This window comes from Camelina sativa, chromosome 2 (assembly GCF_000633955.1).
Source record: "Camelina sativa cultivar DH55 chromosome 2, Cs, whole genome shotgun sequence".
NCBI classification, from domain to species: Eukaryota; Viridiplantae; Streptophyta; class Magnoliopsida; order Brassicales; family Brassicaceae; genus Camelina; species Camelina sativa.
In genome coordinates this window covers 26,676,941-26,697,496 of record NC_025686.1, presented here as the reverse complement: position 1 = coordinate 26,697,496, position 20,556 = coordinate 26,676,941, and the positions used below count along the sequence as shown (strand labels likewise).

At 34.0% G+C, this 20,556-nt stretch overlaps 6 protein-coding genes and 1 long non-coding RNA gene across 8 annotated transcripts; 3 read left to right on the top strand and 4 right to left on the bottom strand.

The window, feature by feature from the left end:
• Nucleotides 2,257–3,036, top strand: LOC104740784 (40S ribosomal protein S15-6-like). The gene has a single exon (XM_010461484.2). It carries the CDS (start codon nucleotides 2,382–2,384, stop codon nucleotides 2,862–2,864), a length of 483 nt encoding a protein of 160 aa, XP_010459786.1. The 5' UTR covers nucleotides 2,257–2,381; the 3' UTR covers nucleotides 2,865–3,036.
• On the bottom strand, nucleotides 3,190–4,280 carry LOC104740767. 2 transcript variants are annotated; one of them, XM_019232616.1, is made up of 3 exons: nucleotides 4,032–4,280; nucleotides 3,424–3,634; nucleotides 3,190–3,351 (listed from the first exon to the last, which is right to left on the bottom strand). In XM_019232616.1, the coding sequence occupies exons 1-2, from the start codon at nucleotides 4,228–4,230 to the stop codon at nucleotides 3,447–3,449; spliced, it is 387 nt and encodes a 128-aa protein (XP_019088161.1). In that variant the 5' UTR covers nucleotides 4,231–4,280; the 3' UTR covers nucleotides 3,190–3,351; nucleotides 3,424–3,446. The 2 variants fall into 2 exon arrangements, with proteins under 2 accessions (XP_019088161.1, XP_010459765.1); XM_010461463.1 differs by having other exon boundaries at nucleotides 3,451–3,634.
• LOC104740761 lies at nucleotides 4,845–5,405 on the bottom strand. Its single transcript, XR_760219.1, has 2 exons — nucleotides 5,097–5,405; nucleotides 4,845–4,994 (listed from the first exon to the last, which is right to left on the bottom strand). It is a non-coding gene; the product is annotated as an uncharacterized LOC104740761 (long non-coding RNA).
• On the top strand, nucleotides 7,473–9,509 carry LOC104740744 (CRAL-TRIO domain-containing protein C3H8.02-like). The gene is made up of 6 exons (XM_010461431.2): nucleotides 7,473–7,779; nucleotides 8,150–8,302; nucleotides 8,427–8,573; nucleotides 8,668–8,820; nucleotides 8,910–9,032; nucleotides 9,237–9,509. The coding sequence occupies exons 1-6, from the start codon at nucleotides 7,642–7,644 to the stop codon at nucleotides 9,312–9,314; spliced, it is 792 nt and encodes a 263-aa protein (XP_010459733.1). The 5' UTR covers nucleotides 7,473–7,641; the 3' UTR covers nucleotides 9,315–9,509.
• On the bottom strand, nucleotides 9,448–12,078 carry LOC104740753. Its single transcript, XM_010461443.1, has 5 exons — nucleotides 11,862–12,078; nucleotides 11,253–11,322; nucleotides 10,954–11,087; nucleotides 10,190–10,648; nucleotides 9,448–10,040 (listed from the first exon to the last, which is right to left on the bottom strand). Exons 2-5 carry the CDS (start codon nucleotides 11,277–11,279, stop codon nucleotides 9,626–9,628), a joined length of 1,035 nt encoding a protein of 344 aa, XP_010459745.1. The 5' UTR covers nucleotides 11,280–11,322; nucleotides 11,862–12,078; the 3' UTR covers nucleotides 9,448–9,625.
• LOC104740733 lies at nucleotides 15,499–17,743 on the bottom strand. The gene is made up of 5 exons (XM_010461420.2): nucleotides 17,269–17,743; nucleotides 16,802–16,871; nucleotides 16,312–16,710; nucleotides 15,881–16,215; nucleotides 15,499–15,792 (listed from the first exon to the last, which is right to left on the bottom strand). Exons 1-5 carry the CDS (start codon nucleotides 17,350–17,352, stop codon nucleotides 15,580–15,582), a joined length of 1,101 nt encoding a protein of 366 aa, XP_010459722.1. The 5' UTR covers nucleotides 17,353–17,743; the 3' UTR covers nucleotides 15,499–15,579.
• On the top strand, nucleotides 17,944–19,450 carry LOC104740724 (glutaredoxin-C1). Its single transcript, XM_010461409.2, has 4 exons — nucleotides 17,944–18,197; nucleotides 18,740–18,828; nucleotides 18,979–19,077; nucleotides 19,168–19,450. The coding sequence occupies exons 1-4, from the start codon at nucleotides 18,094–18,096 to the stop codon at nucleotides 19,251–19,253; spliced, it is 378 nt and encodes a 125-aa protein (XP_010459711.1). The 5' UTR covers nucleotides 17,944–18,093; the 3' UTR covers nucleotides 19,254–19,450.

The window sequence follows — 20,556 nt, the reverse complement described above, 5'->3', positions numbered from 1 at the left end:
TAATTCATATATTTGCGAAATGGTATAGACATAAATTGAAGTTGAATTTTGAGTGATATATATATCGAATGAAGTAGCTAAGTTATTTCGTAGAAATAGTTGGGATAATTTCATACGCAAACAATCAAAGACTCTTGACTCTTTTACGAAGCATAAAACATTTCAAGTTTTCGGACAAAAAACGTTTTGTCAAGTACAATGACGTTTTGAAATTTTTGTAAAATAGTTTTGCCGCGAAAAAACAGAATATTTTTCTTCTATTTAAGATTATTATATGTGTTTAAATTAGCAAAATATTTTTTTTCACAAACAATCATATTTTTTAAATATCCTGTGACAAGAAAACAAAATGTAAACAAATAAAATATAATTGATTCTTTTTATTTAATGAGATTATTTATTAAAAAAAAAACAAAACCAATCCGGAATTTGTTAACTAGATTCATTTTTTACAATCTTATCATCAAATTTGTTTATATTAATTTGATTATAGTAAACTATTAATTCAGTTGTCTAATTATTTTGTTGTTTTACTATTTACGTTAAAATTGTGATGAATATAAAAATAAAAACCATTGAAGTGAATATTATATCTTCATGGTAAAACAATCAAATAAAAATGTACATTTCTGAAGCGTAAAACATTTCAAGTTTTCGGGGGTAAAAGTTTTGCCAAGTACAACGACATTTTAAAATTTTGACTTAAAATAGTTTTGGCGCGAAATAAACCGAATATTATCCTTCTATTTACGATTGTTATATGTGTTTAAATTAGCAAAAGATTTTTTTTTTAATGTCATTGACATCTTTTATAAAGTAAAACACCCTAAATATAAATGCCACCAAACAATCCATCTCGCAAAATTATACACATAGAGCTAGAAAACGATCAGGATATACTCATTTCATTAGTTTTCAATCAAAAGTAAATGCAAAAAAACAATCCAAGCTAGGTTGCCCAATAGCTATTACAACACATGTATATATAACACTAGATTTTCAATAAAAAGTAGTAGATTTGTTCTTGAGAATACTTGAGTTGATATAAGATCATATATATAATACTTGTTCATCCCATGAAGTTGAGTAAACCATTTGGCTATAGCCTGTTAATTGATCTTATTGGATTTTTAATTTCTTTTACATATATAATAAAAAAAGAGTTACATGATGATAATCCTTGAATAACCACCCTGATTTATTTCATTTCTCCCAGATAACTTGTATTTCAATATTATAAACCTTATCCATTAATTTCGCTACGTATAGAGATATGTACCTACATATACACAAACACACAGAGACACAATCACGAGTAGATGTGCGTACACATAGTCAGAGAATGTCGGTTTGGTGGTTTCAGGTGGATAGTTGCATTTCTCGACCAGACACTGATTATGGCAGATCTTTCTGGAGTAGCTTGAAATGTCGCTGCAGTGGTTCACACAGCTCGATTCACATGATTCGTCGTCTGCCTCTACTTCCATGGCTACCATCACCACCAAAATCATCATCATCATCATCACCACGTTCCTCCTCCTCCTCTCCATATCTCTTCTTTCTTCTGTGGCCTTCTTTCATGTATCCATCCAATGGACGTTAATATATAACTTGACCAAAAACCACAATAGCAAAATCCTTTGACTCGTGGGCCAAACCGTTTTCAGCCCAAACTTGTAATTGGACTTTAGTTGTCACTTTCATTTTACAGCAAATTATGGCCACACAACACAAGAGTAATAATAAACCGGATCAGACCGAACTGCTTAATCTGTATAATTCATGCATTTGTTCTACCCGAGTTTTTAGGGTCTTAGAACCAAATATTTATTTTCATAATCGTAGTGATAAAAACTAAAATGTTATCAATTTTATCCTCATAACAAGTGTTCTAATCAAATTGGTTCACATTATATTGTGTTTTTTTTTTTTGTTTTTTCTTTATAATATATGAATTTAAAGGTTAAGCTTAAGAAAGTAATTAACATATATGGATCAAATTGAAATTATTATATATTTATTACAAAATCTGAAGATCAGACTAAAATATGCTATGTTAAGAATAAAACCAATAATTTTTATTATCTTCATATCTTGACATGTTTAGTAGATGGCAATATCCCATAAATAGATTACAAGATTAGGGAATATTAATTAATTTTTATAATATTTCAAAAGTATTACATTTACTCTGTCAATTTTTATAATTAATTAGTTTCCGATATTCTCGTCGATCCCTACTCCAGATTTACGATATCTCCCAAGTCCCCCCAACGCTCTATTGTATAAATATTAGTGAAGCAAACGAAGGAATCCTCACAACACCAATCTCTCTCTAATGGCATATTCTATCTTCTTGCAGAAAAATTCAAGTTTCAACAATGGCGATAAACGAACCAGAGTTTGCCACAGCCGTGGCGGTGACGAAAAAGGAGAGAACATTCAAGAAATTCTCATTCAGAGGATTCAACGTTGATGATCTTCTCAAGATGTCAAACTTTGATCTCGCTAAGCTCTTCAACGCTCGTGTTCGCAGGAGGTTCTACAGGGGACTAAAGAAGGGACCTCTGATTCTGATCAAGAAGCTACGTAAGGCGAAAAAAGAAGCAAGTGAGGAGAACAAGAAGAAGCCTGAAGCTGTGAAAACACATTTAAGGAACATGATCATTGTCCCTGAGATGATTGGAAGTGTTGTCGGAGTTCATAATGGCAAGACGTTTAACGAAGTCGTGATTAAGCCTGAGATGATTGGTCATTACCTTGCCGAGTTTTCGATGACTTGCAAGAAGGTTAATCACTATAGACCACGTATTTGTGGTTGTGGTTGTTTCCGTCGGTCCACTAGGTTTATTCCTCTTAGGTGATGAAGCAACAGGTCTGTTTTTTTATTTCAATTCAGAGAGATTTTTACTCTCTTTTTTTCTTTTGGGACCTTTTTGTTTCTGCTTTGTGATTTCTGTCTTCTCATCTTTAGAATATCTCTTAAAGCTTTAAATAAAACTCAATACTATGAAGCAAATTGAGTACAATGACTATGAAGCAAGACGACCATCTCTACTTTAACACAAAAGTTTCACTACAAGTAATCTATTTGGTTCTTATGATCATTAGAGCACTGATGTAGATGTTTTAAAACATATATTACTTTGTTGAAATGATATAATTATAATGTTTCTTCATCCCATTTTTTCACATGATCATAAGAACTTGTTATTATTATTATTAGTATTCAACGTTTATAGATTTTAATTTCTTTGACATATATAGAAAACAAAAGTAAATTCAATCACAACAACTTCAAATATTATCTCTAGCGCCTCTTATTTCTTCAGCCATCCAGCAGTCTTCATCCTGCATTAATTGTTACCATTAAAGCCATGTCAATTTCACACTATTGACATACACACAAAAGAAAGTACATACATCAGAGAGGGAGAGAGGTAGATTTACGGCGAGCGTGAAGAAGATACGCGAAAGGTATTTTTAGGTGGAAGATGCTCGCATTTCTCTCTAATGCACCGGTCGTAACAACCAGTAAAGAAGTTCAGTTTGCATTGAAATTCACATTTGAATGAACATTTAAGACTCACTTTTTCTTCTTCTTCTTCTCTAGTACTGGCTCTGGCAGCCACCACTACAAAAACGAGCACCATCAGCACCACAACACTCCATTTGTTCTCTATTTTTCTTCTTAATCAATTTATTTGGCTTGATTAAATTATAGGGTACATCTTTATAGGTGTATATATATTCAATGAAAATCATCATATCACACATATACAATACCAAAATATGCATTTCTCAAATAGAATGCCATCTCATTATTATTTTTATTTTATAGCAAATATTATATTCCGTTTTAATGTTATTTAATTTTCTGAAATTTGATACCAAATAAATTTAAGAAAAAACAACTAAAGACTAAATTTTTTAATCTGTGAGAAAATAATTTAACTATATCATAGTTCATGTAAGCTGCCATTTTATTATTCTTTCTTAAAAAAAAAGAGAGTGAAAGAGAGATTTATTACTGCGAGTGTGAAGTTGCATAGGTGGTGGATGAGATCTACAACTTTTCAAACACCCGTCTAAGCATATCTGATGAAAGATTGAATCTCTGCAGGTGATTGTACATTTTGTTTCACATGAAAGATCTGCTGATTCTCCTCCAATGGCAGCCATCACCACCAAAACGAACACCATCATCACCACACTCCATTTGTTCTCCATCTTTCTTCTTAATCTATATGTCTACCCTCAGAAATATATATGTATTTCATTGAAAACTGTCATAGCATCTACATATATATATTGTCAACACATTCATTGTAGTTAAAAATATGTTTAATTAGTCAAATGAAACATTATTATTTCAACGAGCAAAATCAGTTATCCTTTTAAGTCAAAATATTATTCAATATTCAAAGATCAAAATTTTTTAAAATTACCAACTTTCTTTCGATATATTATATTTTTATGATTTAAATTAAATTATTACTATGTTGGTATTAAATATGGTCAACAGTCAATACAGTTTATTTTTTTTTTTAACATCTGAATATTATTAATTTGTAACAGTCAATACAGTTTATTATCAACAACTTGTTTTAGTTTGAATTGTAAAATCAAAACAAATATAAATAAGCGAATGAATTATACTTTCAAAGTGATATTTGGTATACAAAATAATATAGAATAAAATACTACCTAATTTATTCCTAAATTAAATCATACCATAAACTACAGTCAAATCAAAATCAAAAATTATCTATGAATATTGCAATTTCATTTGTTAAATTTTGATTTTTTTCTATATTTTGATTATTCTCTATTTTTAAAGTTACTTTTAAAAATCTTATAAATTTTTTGCTACATATCAAAAGGTAACGATTTGTTTTACATAGAGAAATAAAAATAAATCGAGCATGAACAATGAGAAACTATCTCTAGCAGCACTCTATGCATGCATTTCTTCCATCCCTTTAGTCTTCATCCTACATTAAAACCACATAAACCATGTCAACTCACTATACACAGAAGCATATACATATATGATATTGATATATTATATATATAGAGTGAGAGAGAGAGGTTACTGCGAATGCGAAGTAGATTGAAAGGTACTACTACTCGGTGGAGGATGCTTGCATCGCTTGTTATAGCAGATTCGAAGGCAGATCGGATGTATGGGGCCGACTCGGCCGCAGTGTTTTAAACACATCTGTTCACATGGAGTCGTGATTGCTTCTCCTCCAATGGCAGCCATCACCACCAAAACCAAAACCATCATACCACTCCACTTGTTCTCCATATCTCTCTTCCTTAATCAATTTCTTTTGCTTAAAGAGTTATATGTATATATTTGATAGAAACTCTTCATATATATATATAGAAGAAAAGGTCAAATCTTTGTATTGCTTCAACAATATATTTTCATTGAAAAACTGTCATTGTATCTATATATAGTCAACACATTTATTATTGTTAAAAATATGTTTAATTAGTCAAAAACAAACATTATTATTTCAACAAGAAAAATCAAATATACTTTTTAAGTCAAAAAAAAATAATAATATTCAAAGATCACACATAGTTCAAAAGTACCAACTTTCTTTCTATATTATAAATCTTAAAATATTTGTATGATTTAAATTAAATTATTACTTTGTTGGTTTTAAATATGGTCAATACAATTTATTATCAAACATTTCTTTTTATCTGAATAATAATTTTAAAATATATATAAATAATTTTAAAAATATATATAAATATATATATATAATTTCAAAAATATGTATTTCATTGAAAACTGTCATAGCATCTATATATATATTGTCAACACATTCATTGTAGTTAAAAATATGTTTAATTAGTCAAATGAAACATTATTATTTCAACGAGCAAAATCAGTTATCCTTTTAAGTCAAAATATTATTCAATATTCAAAGATCAAAAAATTTTTAAATTACCAACTTTCTTTCTATATATAATATTTTAATATTTAAATTAAATTATTACTATGTTGGTATTAAATATGGTCAACAGTCAATACAGTTTATTATCAACAACTTGTTTTAGTTTGAATTGTAAAATCAAAACAAATATAAAATAAGCGAATCAATTATAATTTCAAAGTGATATTTGGTATACTAAATAATATATAATAAAATACTACCTAATTTATTCCTAAATTAAATCATACCATAAATTACAGTCAAATCAAAACCAAAAATTATCTATGAATATTGCAATTTCATTTGTTAAATTTTGATTTTTCTATATTTTGATTATTCTCTATTTTTAAAGTTTCTTTTAAAAATCTTATAAAATGTTGATACATATCAAAAGGTAACGATTCGTTTTACATAGAGAAATAAAAATAAATCGAGCATGAACAATGAGAAACTATCTCTAGCACTCTATGCATGCATTTCTTCCATCCCTTTAGGCTTCATCCTACATTAAAACCAAATAAACCATGTCAACTCACTATACACAGAAGTATATACATATATGATATTGATTTATATATATATATATATATATATATATATAGAGAGAGAAAGAGAGGTTACTGCGAATACTGCGAAGTAGATTGAAAGGTACTACTACTCGGTGGAGGATGCTTGCATAGCTTGTTACAACAGATTTGAAAGCAGGTCGGAACTGTGGGGGCGACACTGCGGCAGTGTGTTAAACACTTATCTTCACATGGAGTCGTCGTTGCTTCTCCTCCAATGGCAGCCATCACCACCAAAACCAAAACCATCATACCACTCCACTTGTTCTCCATATCTCTCTTCCTTAATCAATTTCTTTTGCTTAAAGAGTTATATGTATATATTTGATAGAAACTCTTCATATATATATATATATATATATAAGAAAAGGTCAAATCTTTGTATTATTTCAACAAGAAAAATCAATTATACTTTTTAAGTCAAAAAAATATTTAATATTCAAAGATCACACATAGTTTAAAAGTACCAACTTTCTTTCTATATTATAAATCTTAAAATATTTGTATGATTTAAATTAAATTATTACTTTATTGGTTTTAAATATGGTCAATACAATTTATTATCAAAAATTTCTTTTAATCTGAATAATAATTTTTAAAAACATATAAATAAGCAAAATCAATTATACTTAAGTCAAAATAATATTTAATATACAAAAAGTTATATAAAATAAATATTACCTAATTTATTCCTAAATTAAATCATACCATAAACTAACAGTCAAATCAACATCGAAAATTATCTATGAACGTTGTGATTTCATCTGTCAAATTTTGATTTTCTATGATTTTAAGGGAGTACATAACCAGTTAACCACTCTAGGGTCGGTCTAGTAAATCGAGACGTTGAACCGAACCGGATCCGAGACCCTGAACCGGATCGAAAACCTGATGAAGACCCGTACCCGTGTGTATAAGAAACAAAGAGTCTATAAAAGGGTGAAGCAAAAAACCTCATGCCTCTCTTTTGCTACTCTATAAATCCGCAAGATTCCAAATTCCGAACTCACAATTTCTGAATTCTTTACTCTGTGGTGAGCAAAAGCCCAGATTTTTCAATCAAATTTCTGAAATTCAAAATTCCAAAAGAGTTAAAGTTCCCTTTTTCTTTCCCATCATCAATGTCGATCCGTTTCGGCTCAACCCTCGTTGCTGCTTCAGTCAACTTCAAAAATTCGACGAATTTGAGCAGTAATCGATCTCGAAACTGCAAATTCTCTGTCCGAAGTTGCGTTTCTGAATCCCAACATGCTCACAAGGTAGATAGAGAGAGAGAGACTCATGGAAATTGGATGAATGTTACTTACGAAGAAGACGTTACTTGTTTTTAATTTCTTACGCAATGGGTTTCTTCTCCGTATATGTCTTTCTGCTTTCTTGTGTGTTGTTGTCTGATGTCCTCTGTTTCAAGTTGTCCTCTGTTTTTTATAGCTCTGTCTGAGGGCCCAAAAAAAAAAGACTTCGTCTTTTGCTTATGTGGTCTCAGGATTGGGGTTCTTGACATTTCCTAGCTGTTATTAAAGATATCATTTTAGAATTATTACATTGATTGTTTAGAGTATAGAGTTGTGTCTTTTGAGGTAAGAATCGTGTGATGAAATTTTTTGTGTTGTGAAACTTGTGGTGCAGCTAGTTTTGGAAGTTAAAGAACGGCTTGCGAAAGATTGTACTAGTCTTCCGATTGGTAAATACGGAAGAGATGATGAGGAGATGATTCTTTGGTTTCTGAAAGATCGGAGATTTTCAGTTGATGAAGCCATTGGAAAGCTAACTAAAGCTATCGTATCCTCTTTCCTTGTAGACATATCTTCACTATAATCTAGAAAAGTGGCCATAGATATCGTATCCTGTTTTGGTAATATTTGATAAGGTCAGATTCTACGTGATCCTTTACCTGAAAGCTTAGAAATGGCGTCACGAGTTTAAGGTAGATGAGCTATCTGAAGATTCTATCAAAGTAGCTACTGACACAGGAAAAGCATATGTCCATGGTTTCTTAGATGTTAAAGGTCGACCTGTGGTTATTGTAGCTCCTGCAAAGCACGTCCCCGGGGTAAGTTAGAAACCATTTTTATTAAAAAAAATTATTATGTTTAAGCCAGTAATGCTGTTTTAGGATAACTGTGAAATGTCTGGCGTTTTTGCAGCTGCTTGATCCTATAGAAGATGAAAAGCTTTGTGTGTTCTTACTTGAAAAGGCTTTGAGTAAGTTACCAGCAGGACAAGACAAGATACTTGGGATATTTGATCTCCGTGGATTCGGATCTCAGAACGCAGATCTTAAGTTCTTAACTTTCCTGGTATTCCTATCTTCTTACAATGTAAATGGTTTGGTATCTAGTGGCTGAGAAAAAGATAATTCTTTGATCTTACTGTTTTCTTCTCGCAGTTCGACGTATTTTACTATTATTATCCAAGCCGATTGGATGAAGTCCTTTTCGTAGATGCTCCATTCATATTCCAGCCAATTTGGCAATTCACCAAACCGTTGGTGAAGCAATACGCTTCTCTGGTAACTTCCATTCCAAATCACTTAAGTTTTGATGTATCATTTCTAATTATTATCTTCAAAATCCGTCTTGTGGTGGCATTACTAGCTTTTTTAGCACATAGGGTTGTTATTTCCGGTTAAGCTCAAGTCCTGTTTGATTTATGGGTTTGCTCAGAGGATTTGTTGTTATACTTGATGGATTTATCTAGTTTGCTTTATGTGAAGGTCAAGTTTTGCTCCGCAGAGACTGTGAGAAAGGAGTATTTCACTGAAGAAACATTACCATCAAACTTCGGGAGCTAAAGTGGTTATAAGAGACCTTCAATTATAAGAGACCTTCAAACACTAGTTGTTTCTTCTTTTGTCGTGTCTCTAGATATGTCGATATAAATGTGTATAGATTATTGATTCTAAGTTGAATTAAAGGGAACCTTGATAGTAAAATAACTCATTGTAAAACCTCAAAAAAAGGTAACAGTATACATAGAGACAACAGCATAAACATGAAAAGCCTCCTAAAATTAAGAATGAAAAAGGGTAAACAAAACACAGAGAGATAGATCATAGAGAAGCCCTGAGAAGTCAGAATTTGAGAGGTTCTATGTTGCAGAGCTTCAAATCAGGTTAGCTCTCTTCAGGAATCTGATAGTTCTGCAGTAATAAGGCCATACAGATTCAACAAAATCCAGGTATTTCTCAATGATCCATTCTTGGAACTGTTTCAGTTTGGTGCGTGTGAGCTCTTTGTAGTCTGTGTTCTTGATGGCCGCCACTGGTCGATACACTAGAGCTTTCACGTCGTCTTTGAGCTTTCCATGGGCAATGTAATGGTATGCTACAAGGTAATAAGATGGTAAGTTTCTTATCATCTTGATGGTTTGGTTGAAGCAGAAGGCGTAAAGGGCACATAGTCCTTGAAACATTTTGATATAAAGTGCAACAATCAAGGGGCCGGCCACCCACATTGGGGATAACTCCTTTGTAACTTCAGTTCCATAGATCGCGTTAACAGCTAGGAAAGCTGGAACACTGCAAAATGGTCAAGGTAAAATAGTATAAGTAATACACATTATGACAGTTCTCGATCAGAAGTTTACATCCAGTTGATTTTCTACTATTAAATTTATCTGTTACCACATCGAACAAAGGAAAAAAGATGCTACGATGCTGGTACTTACAATAACAGTAACGGAATCTTGATAGCTGCATCTAGACTCCAAAACCAGGACCAAACTGTATTTTTTGTACTCTGGAGGCTTTCTGTCTGGATTTCTGATTCAGTTTCTGGCTTCGTCGTTTGTGGAACCTGTTCTCCTCCCAAAGCCTCGTCAATCACTTGAATAGGGGATTGTGTGCGCAGCATTGTTAACCATTTCTTAAACAGTTTCTGGATAGCAGGTTGCCCTGTGACTGAATCTTCTGTTTCTGAGGTATATGAAAACGAAGTGTTTTGTGCCTTTGGAGAGCCGTTCACATTATTTTCGTCATCATCTGAGCGGTAAGATAGCTTGACTGAGTTATTTGTAACTTTCTTCCCACCCTCACTTCCTCCTGATTCATTATTTTGGATGCCACCTTTGAAAGATGTAACTCTGAAAGCTTTGGCTTTCAATCCACCATTGCAAGGGGACCCTAAACTGCAAAAGAGTTTTACAGAATTTAATGATTCCGAGAATCAATTGCAAAGGGAATTATATATGAGCTATAACTTAATATCTATATGGTTTTCCTAAGGGATCCTAAGTCTATTATGGAGTACACCAGATCCTATGCAGTAACCGTATCTCAGTATCTAACAAGGAATCTGTCAGCTAACAGTTAGGTCTAAAGCCTACAACGAGGCATATTTCCATCCAGAATATACTAAGTATCTACCTTCCAAGAGTATTTAGAGAGTGTGAGTCTCAAACTAAGCAGGGAACTTGTTATGTGGGATTCTCACCTAAAACAACATTTTTGCTTCAATCGTAAATGCTTGTCCTTCCTCTCAACAAAGTGCACAGTCGTAACAGGTCTCCTTAAACTCAAGCCTCTGGTCCATGTTGGTGAACTCCAAGGAGACAACACATGTGAACCCTACATGAGATAACATGGGGATTGTAAACATTTATATTTCTAGAGTGGAGAGTAAAAGAAGGCTTCACAAGAGTGACCCCGAAGGCACAACACCGTTTGCAAACATGAACATTACAGAGATACAAAGACACATGGAATTTAGAACTTTTCAGATCAATGTCATACCTGCAATTTATGGGTTACTAACACCATTGTCTCTAGCTGAGCAGTAAATCATTTACTCAAAGGTCACAATCTGTCCATCATTTACAAACAAACAACATTAGTTACTTAATATTTGCATATGTAGCAACTAGCAACGACAATAAAACCAAGAAATCATCAGGTTTGCCAAATTCCAAGAAACTATCCAGGAAGAGAATTGGATTGGAAGGCAACGTAAAGGATTGAAATTGATGAGTGTAACCTCCAAAAATGATCAAAATCACAACATCAAAATGCAATTCCATAGACTAACTCAAAACAAAATTACTTAACTTGAACGAAGCAGACCAAAAAACCGAGATAAGATATCCTCGTTAGCGAACTCAAAATTCATAAATTTTCCAAATTTTCCAACAACCAATTCTCCAAAACCAGATTAGATTACACTAGAGCATAAATCTAAAGCGCAACCACAATAAACCTGGAAAAATCCTCTGGGTTTTGGTCACTTAGCAAACGAAACATATCGACCAAGAAAAAAAAGTACCCAAAATCCATTAAAAGAGATTGAAAACAATAGAATACAGCTGCGGAGAAATTGAGTGAGAAAGGGGAGCAAAAAGAACCGACCTCAATCATGGAGCTCGTTGTCTTCGTCCGTGAGAATAAGAAAGAAAGAAAGGTAGAGAATTTGTCGAAGAGAAGGTGGAAATAAGCAAAAGGGTAAGAACCCTATTGAGAGCTTTGAATAAAAAAAGTAATGAGAAAGATTGGAGTTTGAGAGGGAAGGAAGAAAGGGGGAAGCGGATAGAGATGATAGAAGAGAAGAAGGGATTGGAAGAGATAGGAAGAGAAGATTGATTTCATCAGGCAAAGCGGTTTAATATTTCTTAACGACGTCGTTTTACGTGGTATTAGTTTTTATTTTATTTTTCTTCTCCATTAAGTCACAAATTGAGTTTTCCATTTAAAATAGTCAAAATAATCATATAACGAAAACATCTAAAAAAAATATAATGACAAAAAAAAATTAAATAAAAATATAATTTCCACAACAACAACAAAAGGACTCCTTTACATTGATTTAGTGATGTTTTGTTTCTATTTTCAATATGAAATAATATTTTTCGTAATCATTTTTTAAAATACGTGATGTGAAATAACTAGATAATATTTTTAAAACTTGAAATCCTTTTTTCCTATTATTTTTGGGTAATCATTGTGTTTTTATATTTGTGTTGGTTATATAATTATTTCTGAAAATAAAACACCACTTAATTAGCTTGTCCTTTCTTGCAACAAATAGAGAGAAAAACAACTTAAATCTCGGACGGTAATCTCTCATACCCCTATTCATCAAAACAATTTCTCAAAAATCCCTCAATGATAAAAAGACAATATTATCTTTAATGAAGGTTGTTAAAGGTTAAATATAATTAAATCGGTAAATGTTTAACGAAAAACACAATAGCTCAGTGGTTGCGAGTTCCATGTGCACCCGCGCGCCCAGAGCTCGAATCCTACTATGCGGGGTGCAACTAGTACAACTAGGGTGCGACAGGTATAACTAGGGTGCGACGGGTACAACTAAGATGCGATGGGTACAACTGGTGGTACAACTAAGGGATATCCAGTACAACTGGATGTAGTTGTACGTTCAATTTTCTTTTCAAAATTGTTAGAGGGTAGTTTCGTTATTTCATTAAAAGAGAGGGTAGTGAGAATAAGTGGAGGTGATGCAGAAAAGAATTTCTGGTATAGGTGCCCAGAGAATTAAATCCTTAAATCTCTCGGTTTCGCTCAAAGTCCTTTCAATATACATATGACACTTTGATCATAATCAAGTTGTACTACGGCCCTATTGATTATAAAAATTGGTCATCAAAAGCATAGTAATTTCCATGAAGCTTGCACACTCTACTACACAAACTAAGCTTGTGTAAGAAAGAGAAGAGTCTGACGCATACTTTATCATCTCCTCTCATAAGTCATAACTTACGCTTTCTCTAGCTAGATACTGCTTGCTTTGTGAAGTAACTAAAAAGAAGAAAACGTTAGAATCTTGGTAAACAAATAATACACACCAAAGAGACATAAACCATCTATTGATGATGAATAAAAACGTTGCAGAGACTTGCTTTATGTCCAAAGAGAAACAGTAACACCAGTCAATATATACACCCAATATAGCTCCAGCCATAATCATATGTCTTTACTTCATCATATCAATTTGTAAATCATTTCATCATATCAGTTGTGATATCAATTTTACAAGTCGAAACATATCCATCGATCGTTTACAAGTCTAGCGAGAGAGATCACGTCATGACCGGAGTGACACTCGACGACGACATACAGAGGAAGTGGAGGAATCGATCGGAGGAGCGGAGATGAAAGAGAAGCTTTTTGGACTGGATTCTCTCAACTTCTCAAGCCCATTACGCAAAAGGTTTTTCATTCCACCAAAATAGTCACAAGCCCATTAACAAATTAAGGTCTATTCCAGTATTCCATATCTCATCTTATTTTTTAATGAGTTTTTTTTTTTGGATAAAATGGTGTGATTACTAACCGGATATCGGATCCAATTTAATTTTGCATCATCATGTATATTTAGCATTCAAGCTTTTAATTTATTTTAAAAATTATAAAATTTTCTTTTATTTCTTTTTGGATTTTTAAAAGCTTTTGTATGAACCAAAGAAACCTATTATTAATCCAACAAGGTGTGGTCGCATGGTTATCAAGTTGGAAAGGAAGTATGACTAGTCTTCCTGCTTTGAGATTGATTTCAAATTAGCATGCCATAAATTTACCATGCATTTTCGTATTTGGAATGTATATAGATTTTGCCCCAATGCAGCTTAACCTGATGAAAAGACTTGCGAGAAACTCCTCTTTAGGCTAAGGGAGGGAGGGACCTTACAATTACAAATCGACTCTGTATTATACAAGCTTACAAAACTTGAAAGGAAACACAAATCAAACGAATCTAACCAAAACCGAAATTGGAAAAGAAAACAATTAGATTAGTAAACCAAAATGAACCGGGAACATCAAGTTGCTGAATTGTTTAATTGACCGGGCAGCAGCTGCCCAAAATATCCCAATTTCTCTTTGAAGATGCCATCTGCCCGCTGACAAAACAGATCTCCTTCATTTCTTAGGAAATAAATTTCCACTTTTATACTATTTCCATTTATATTTATATTTCAACCGACTAAAAGGACACCATTGACCTAATTTCCCAAGCCTTCTTCTATATAAAAACCAAACCTCCTTTTGCATATTATCCTCTCATAAACTTTAGAAGCCTCCTTTGTGTCTCCTCCTTATTCGATTCCTATGTCTTTCTATCTTTTTCTTTTTATGTTTTAGCCTCCTATATACGTTTTACTTGTCTCTTACGCGTTTATTAATACTTGTCATATCTTTAGTAGTTGGATAACAGATCTGAATCTTATGCTTAGAAAATTGTCACAAGTTTTGTTTTGTTGGTGCGTTCTATAGTTCTTTCTGTTCTAAATCTTAGCTTTTGCTAGTTTGGTCGATTCATACTTGTCCATTCCAATAGTAGATACAGTTTTATGTCTTTTGAACTAGATATGTGCAAAAATCTTCCATCCGCATGTCATGACTCTTTCGTAGGCAGAGCGGCCATCTTTTGCATAGATTGATTTATAAAGTGCCTTTTATCATGATTGACCCTTCGGTGTGTAAAAGATCGTTATTTCAATATCTTTTCAGTAATATTGAAATCGATTTTTTACCTAATGGCATATATTACTATTCTATCTATGTTTTTAACCTTTTTTAAAAAAAAATCTTTAGTACGGTTTAGCGATGATTGTGTCTAGTGCGGTTGTGCTACGTGGATAAGTTTGAAGTCCGCAAATGACTAACGCTTCCTTTGATATTTGTATAAACAATATGCCGAGGACTTGATTACTTGAACAATGAGGATTAAAGGATGACTTTGGGAAGTTGAATGTTCGGATGAAGTTTATGCAACCAAACCCTAAAAATAAAGCAATTTGAATAAAACAATTATGGACTTTTTTCAGACAAGATATTCACATTCCCCTAAAAGTAAGATACCATTACTATTTTCAGGAAGAAAATCTAATTGCCATTAACAGAAAAGTTTTGGACACTTTTCAAATTACTACGATTCCAAGAAAATGTGTTAGTCACATTGGCACCTCTCAAAGCATATTGAAGCATAATTTTTTTCTTTCAACAGTGAGTTTCTCTACACTTAAAGAACTTGAAAGTTGAAACAGATGTGTTATATATTTCTCTGTAAAAATTTGAACTGGACTTTAAAAGCAGAAAGCTGTTTAATACATCAAGACTGGTTTTGGGAAGGTGATGATAACCACATGAGGAAACTTGATATAGACCAAATTGAAATCACACCTAAAACCTGTATCACATTCAAAAGTGTACCCAGCGATTTCTTGATTGCCAGATTATTAACAGTTGACTCTGCTCCTTTAACCGTAAATGACAATGCTGTTACTAATTGTGCCGCTCTGTTCAGCTGATGCAGTCTGTATACCTACAAAATCAATAAAGGTTCCTTCAAAAAATGTGTTAAAGTGAGATATTTTGGAAGTGTTTGGTTTTAAAGAGAGTGATTTACATACCTGAAAGATGATGGGGATGACAGGAGATGATGGAGAATTGCGGTATCTAGCATACTGTTCAAATGCAAATTGAACAACGATACCAACAAGGTACGGTGCAAGAGTAGCAGATGCTGCAGGTCCAGTCCATGGCCAGACGAATCCCATTGTCACCATTGGAATCATAAGACTAAGCACTAATGTTGCTACAGAGGAGATTCTTTGTCCTAGCTGAGAAGGATTGGTTCGGTTCTGAGGAATAAATCCGGATGATTTTCTTGAACGGTCTATTATCATAAGAAAAGCAGCAACTCCACAGTAGAAGAGAGCCTCAGTGAAGAACAGTATGAGGAAGTCTGCATATAGAAGAAGAAAAATTCAATGACTTTGTCTCTGCAATATTGGAGGAGAAGGTCAGAAGTAAATCGAAAAAGGGAGAAGCAAGAATTAACCTGTTAGCAAAGAGTCTTCAAAAACTGCTGAGACTATTCTTCTTAAGTAAACCGGAGGTAAAATGAAAGATGAAACTAAGACAGCAGGACCAATGAGCCAGAGAAGGCTTCCCCATTTACTTTTCGTTTCAAGAGGGACAATGATATTATTCTCGGTTTTATTCCGTTGATTATAAAACGAAATGAAACCCGGTTTGCCGTCTCCATTGTATTGGATAGAGGAACTACTGTCTTGAGGCGCAGCTTCAGGACCAGTTTGGTGACCTACTGTTTCTGGATCGTTGGGTGGTTGGTCAGTGTATTGGAACTGGTCTTCTGCAGTAGCAAGAGGCAAATAAGCTCTCTTTTGGGAGATTTTTCTTGGTTTTTGTTCTCTGAAGGAAATGTGAAGAGAACTAACTGCTCATAATGAATGAAACACGATCAGAAATCTTACTCAAAAGTCATATAACTCATACCTGAAAGCGGTATAAAACCAAAAGGAGCTTACTTTTATCACGTTTAAGGTGCAGAGGATGGTAATAATGAAGATGAGCAGGTTGATGCCTTGATGAACGAAACTGAAGTTTTGAAAAGGTGAAAGTCAGCACATATCCACATAACAACAAGAAGAACAATAAATGAAACAAACACTTGATTTCATTCCATCATAAACTAATAAGCATATTTGATCAGATGAAGTTGACATGATGTAGAGAGAACAGAGATTGCATTGTCAGAATCAACTTTTAAGTTAGAATTGCTCTTTAACTTCACTTCAAACTCACTGATAGTTCAATGTCACAAACAAAGTGTTCCTAACTATAGATCACATGAATTTTGAATAACAAAATTGGTTCTCACTCTCTCAAACCACATTATCTAAACGAACAGTACAAGAAACATCTATCCAGACAATACACTGGGAGCAAGAAACACAGATGCAGCATAGAAAGATTGATTACAAAAGTGTGTTACCTGAAAGGAATTGCGAGGTTGAAACGGTGAGAAAAAGGATGGAATCACAGAAGAAGCCGAGGAGGACACCAGTTTAGCAGCCATGACCGGTGAAAGCAATACACAGTTGATGCCACTTAAACCCTAGCGGAGCAACAAGGGTTTGATCTATTCTATTTATCACATAAACGGGCAAAACCCCATGATATAGATAAACCCCAAAGACAAAAACTTTCGAATAAAAATCAAATCTTTTCTCCGCTACGGAAAGAGAAGCAGAGAAACAAAAATTTGAAAACTTTCCGAGAAATTAAAGAGAAAGGCTATTTGGGGAAAGTGAGGAGAGCAATGGCTTGGGCTTAGCTCAGGGATTGTTGGATGTATGTATTATTTCATTTGAACAAATCTCCATCTTACACAGACCTGTCTAGGTTTCTCTTCTCTCTTGTGTTCTAAAATCCAAAAAGTTTTGTCTTTTGTTCGTTCTCTCCTCTACTACTTCACAGGTCAATTCAATTTCTTTAAACTTTAGACCCGGTCAGAATCCGGTCCGAGTTTGATTCTGAAGTCAGCCTCTTTAAAATCCGAACTAAACCGGATAAATCAAGTTATGAATAACCGGATGGAACCGGTCGATTTGTGATTTGACTGAATCCCATATTCTTCTCCTCGCCGTCACGATTCTTTTTAAAAAAGTAAACGACAATTTCCGAATTCGATTCGTTTCTTCAATTCCTTGGTTTAGCCAAAGATTGGCACGAAACACGAGCTGAAGACATCTGTTGTCGCTGTGTCCGATTTCTGGTGGATCCTTGAAAAAGATATAGTCTTTCGCAAAGAGAAGGAATGGGTTCTATGTTCAGTGCAAACCGATTGAGCAAGGAAGAGATGGAGGTCACCATGAACAAAGCCAAAGAGATCGTCTCCTCGTACCCTGTCGTTGTCTTCAGGTCTTTTTAGTACTCGGACTTTCTTTTTTGTTTTTCCTAAGTTTTCTCAATGATTGTGTATGTGTTGTTGTGATCCGTAACCATTGATAATTTGGGTATTGTTGGAGATGCTATTGTCCACCTTCTTAGGATGTCTTCATATTTTGAGGTTTAGTTTTATCGAAAGCTCGAGTCTTTTACCATGTTTCTGGAGATTCTTCTGCAAAATCAGGTCATAGAATTGAACTGGCTTTTCTTCAGCAAACATAGAACATCTTACTACTTGGCAATTATCTCCATAAAGAAGCTAGGCAATTGTAAAAGAGAACAGTACTGGATCCAATTCTCAACTTTAGGAAGCTAGGGATCATCACTAGTTGACTAATTGTTGAAATCTCACTGGTTTTTACTAAGGTGGCAAAGTTAAGTGCTGTTAATGGTTGAGCTTCTATGAATAGAATGGATCCGTGCATGCTACTAAAGGGGTTTCAGATTTTTCCGTTTGCTCCCACTCTTTCAGCTTTTTTGAGTCTTAGTTTTGATCCATATGTTCTCTATCGCAGCAAGACTTACTGTGGTTATTGCCAGAGGGTGAAACAGTTACTGACACAGCTAGGAGCAAGTTTTAAAGTATTTGAGCTCGATGAGATGAGTAAGAAACCAAACCCACCCTGTCAACCTCAATACCTGTAGTAATGATATTCTCTAAGGTTAAAATATGATCTCTAGAGAAGCACTGTTTCATTTAGACGTGCTGAGAGAATCTCTAATACTGTGGTTTGTGGTATCATACTCTTAACAGGTGATGGAGGTGAGATCCAATCAGCTTTGACAGAGTGGACTGGACAGAGCACAGTTCCAAACGTCTTCATCAAAGAAAAACATATCGGTGGATGCGATAGTAAGAGAAAACTAGAAAAAAGCTATCTACACCTTGATTGAGTTTTCAAGTCAAAATATCTAAAGTAACTGTTCATTTTGGGTTTTGCAGAAGTGATGGAGAGTAACAAGCAAGGCAAGCTTGTGTCTTTACTTACTGAAGCTGGTGCTATAGCCAATAACTCTTCCCAGCTTTGATGGAAACTCGAAACCAGCGTCTTACTTAGGACTTCAAAGATAAAAGTATGTGAAGAAGAATGAGAAATGTATGTGTGATGTAATCAAATAAAGAAGGATCCTTGTCCTTGTTTAACTCTGTTTTATACAATAACATCAAAAGTGTGCGCTTCACGTTGCTGGTGTTTGGTTAATGGGAAAATTGATTCGAGTAAAAAGCTGTTACGAGTTTCTAGTTCTAGACCACTGGACATTACTTTGTGTTATTATTATAGCAAGACTTTTACTTCTGAAGTTGACTTCGTACAAATGTGCTGATTTAACTAAAAATCCAATCTCGAAGCAATTTGACTCGATTCAACCAGAAACAAAAAATGTAAACAACAGCTTGATACAACCGTTCTTGGAGCTTGATTCAAAATGTAAACAACAGCTTGATACTTACCAGTGTAATGCCAAGAAGTCATGGAAGGGAATCCGACGGCTGGCACAATAAAAAATGTTTTCCGGGGGTTTGCTCTCCTCACGGTGCCCATGACAATGAGTTTTCCACATGTTATTATTATTATTACCGGTAATAGCAAACCCCAAAGACTTTGTGATATGGATTTTCTAATGTCTCTGCGATAACATCCAACATGTTCTCCCTCATGTATGGACTTGGTGAGTGAGTGTGTAATAATCAAGATTCGTAACTAATTGCAGCATATTCTTGGTTTGAAACAATAACAAGGAATGTTTTATGTGGTGGTGATTGATAATGAAAGTAATTAAGCGACCTCAAGTGAAGAAGATGTTTCGCATACATAAACTGCCTCCAACTCCTCCAGGTCAACAACAATCATTTGACCTTTTTGCAGCTCTGAAGAAAATGAAAGCCATGACGCAGGTCCATTCGCAGAAGCAGACACTGCCACCTTCGCCAGTAAACCAGAGGGCATCTCCAACAACATCGTTGAGTCCTGTTAGTAAGAGGCTGAAGGCTTTGGAGAGCCAAGTCAAGGGAAGAAAGAAGAACAGCAGCAAGAAGAGGTGATCCAGAAGGGTGCATATACTACTATTTTTGCTAGCCGGCCAGAGGAAACTACTCTGAGAGCTATAAAAAGAAGAAGCTGGAGGTGCCAGCTAATATACTAGTGTCTAGTGAAATCATATGTGTTCCTTGATATTATTTTATGGAACGATAGGGTAAGATTGTTTTTTATAGAAACAATTTGAATAACATAGGCTCCTTTAATTATCTTGTTTAAGTAACAAAACATCAAATAAATTTGAACATGTTGTATATGGGAGCGGTTTAGAGAGGAGAAGAGAAGGTGCGAGA

Excerpts from the sequence above, each read along its gene's own strand:
- LOC104740784 (XM_010461484.2), top strand. The coding sequence starts at position 2,382 with ATGGCGATAAACGAACCAGAGTTTGCCACAGCCGTGGCGGTGACGAAA.
- LOC104740767 (XM_010461463.1), bottom strand. The coding sequence starts at position 4,230 with ATGGAGAACAAATGGAGTGTGGTGATGATGGTGTTCGTTTTGGTGGTG. Across the intron at positions 3,635-4,031 it reads TATGCAACTTCACACTCGCA|TGGTGGCTGCCAGAGCCAGT; the intron begins GTAATAAATCTC and ends TCGTTTTTGTAG. Across the intron at positions 3,352-3,450 it reads GTATCTTCTTCACGCTCGCC|GATGAAGACTGCTGGATGGC; the intron begins GTAAATCTACCT and ends CAATTAATGCAG.
- LOC104740744 (XM_010461431.2), top strand. The coding sequence starts at position 7,642 with ATGTCGATCCGTTTCGGCTCAACCCTCGTTGCTGCTTCAGTCAACTTC. Across the intron at positions 8,303-8,426 it reads GAAAGCTAACTAAAGCTATC|AAATGGCGTCACGAGTTTAA; the intron begins GTATCCTCTTTC and ends CTGAAAGCTTAG. Across the intron at positions 8,574-8,667 it reads CTGCAAAGCACGTCCCCGGG|CTGCTTGATCCTATAGAAGA; the intron begins GTAAGTTAGAAA and ends GCGTTTTTGCAG.
- LOC104740753 (XM_010461443.1), bottom strand. The coding sequence starts at position 11,279 with ATGGTGTTAGTAACCCATAAATTGCAG. Across the intron at positions 11,088-11,252 it reads TAGTAACCCATAAATTGCAG|GGTTCACATGTGTTGTCTCC; the intron begins GTATGACATTGA and ends TATCTCATGTAG. Across the intron at positions 10,041-10,189 it reads AAGATTCCGTTACTGTTATT|TGTTCCAGCTTTCCTAGCTG; the intron begins GTAAGTACCAGC and ends ACCATTTTGCAG.
- LOC104740733 (XM_010461420.2), bottom strand. The coding sequence starts at position 17,352 with ATGGCTGCTAAACTGGTGTCCTCCTCGGCTTCTTCTGTGATTCCATCC. Across the intron at positions 16,872-17,268 it reads AACCTCGCAATTCCTTTCAG|TTTCGTTCATCAAGGCATCA; the intron begins GTAACACACTTT and ends TCAAAACTTCAG. Across the intron at positions 16,711-16,801 it reads GCACCTTAAACGTGATAAAA|TTAGTTCTCTTCACATTTCC; the intron begins GTAAGCTCCTTT and ends CATTATGAGCAG.
- LOC104740724 (XM_010461409.2), top strand. The coding sequence starts at position 18,094 with ATGGGTTCTATGTTCAGTGCAAACCGATTGAGCAAGGAAGAGATGGAG. Across the intron at positions 18,198-18,739 it reads TACCCTGTCGTTGTCTTCAG|CAAGACTTACTGTGGTTATT; the intron begins GTCTTTTTAGTA and ends TCTCTATCGCAG. Across the intron at positions 19,078-19,167 it reads ACATATCGGTGGATGCGATA|AAGTGATGGAGAGTAACAAG; the intron begins GTAAGAGAAAAC and ends TGGGTTTTGCAG.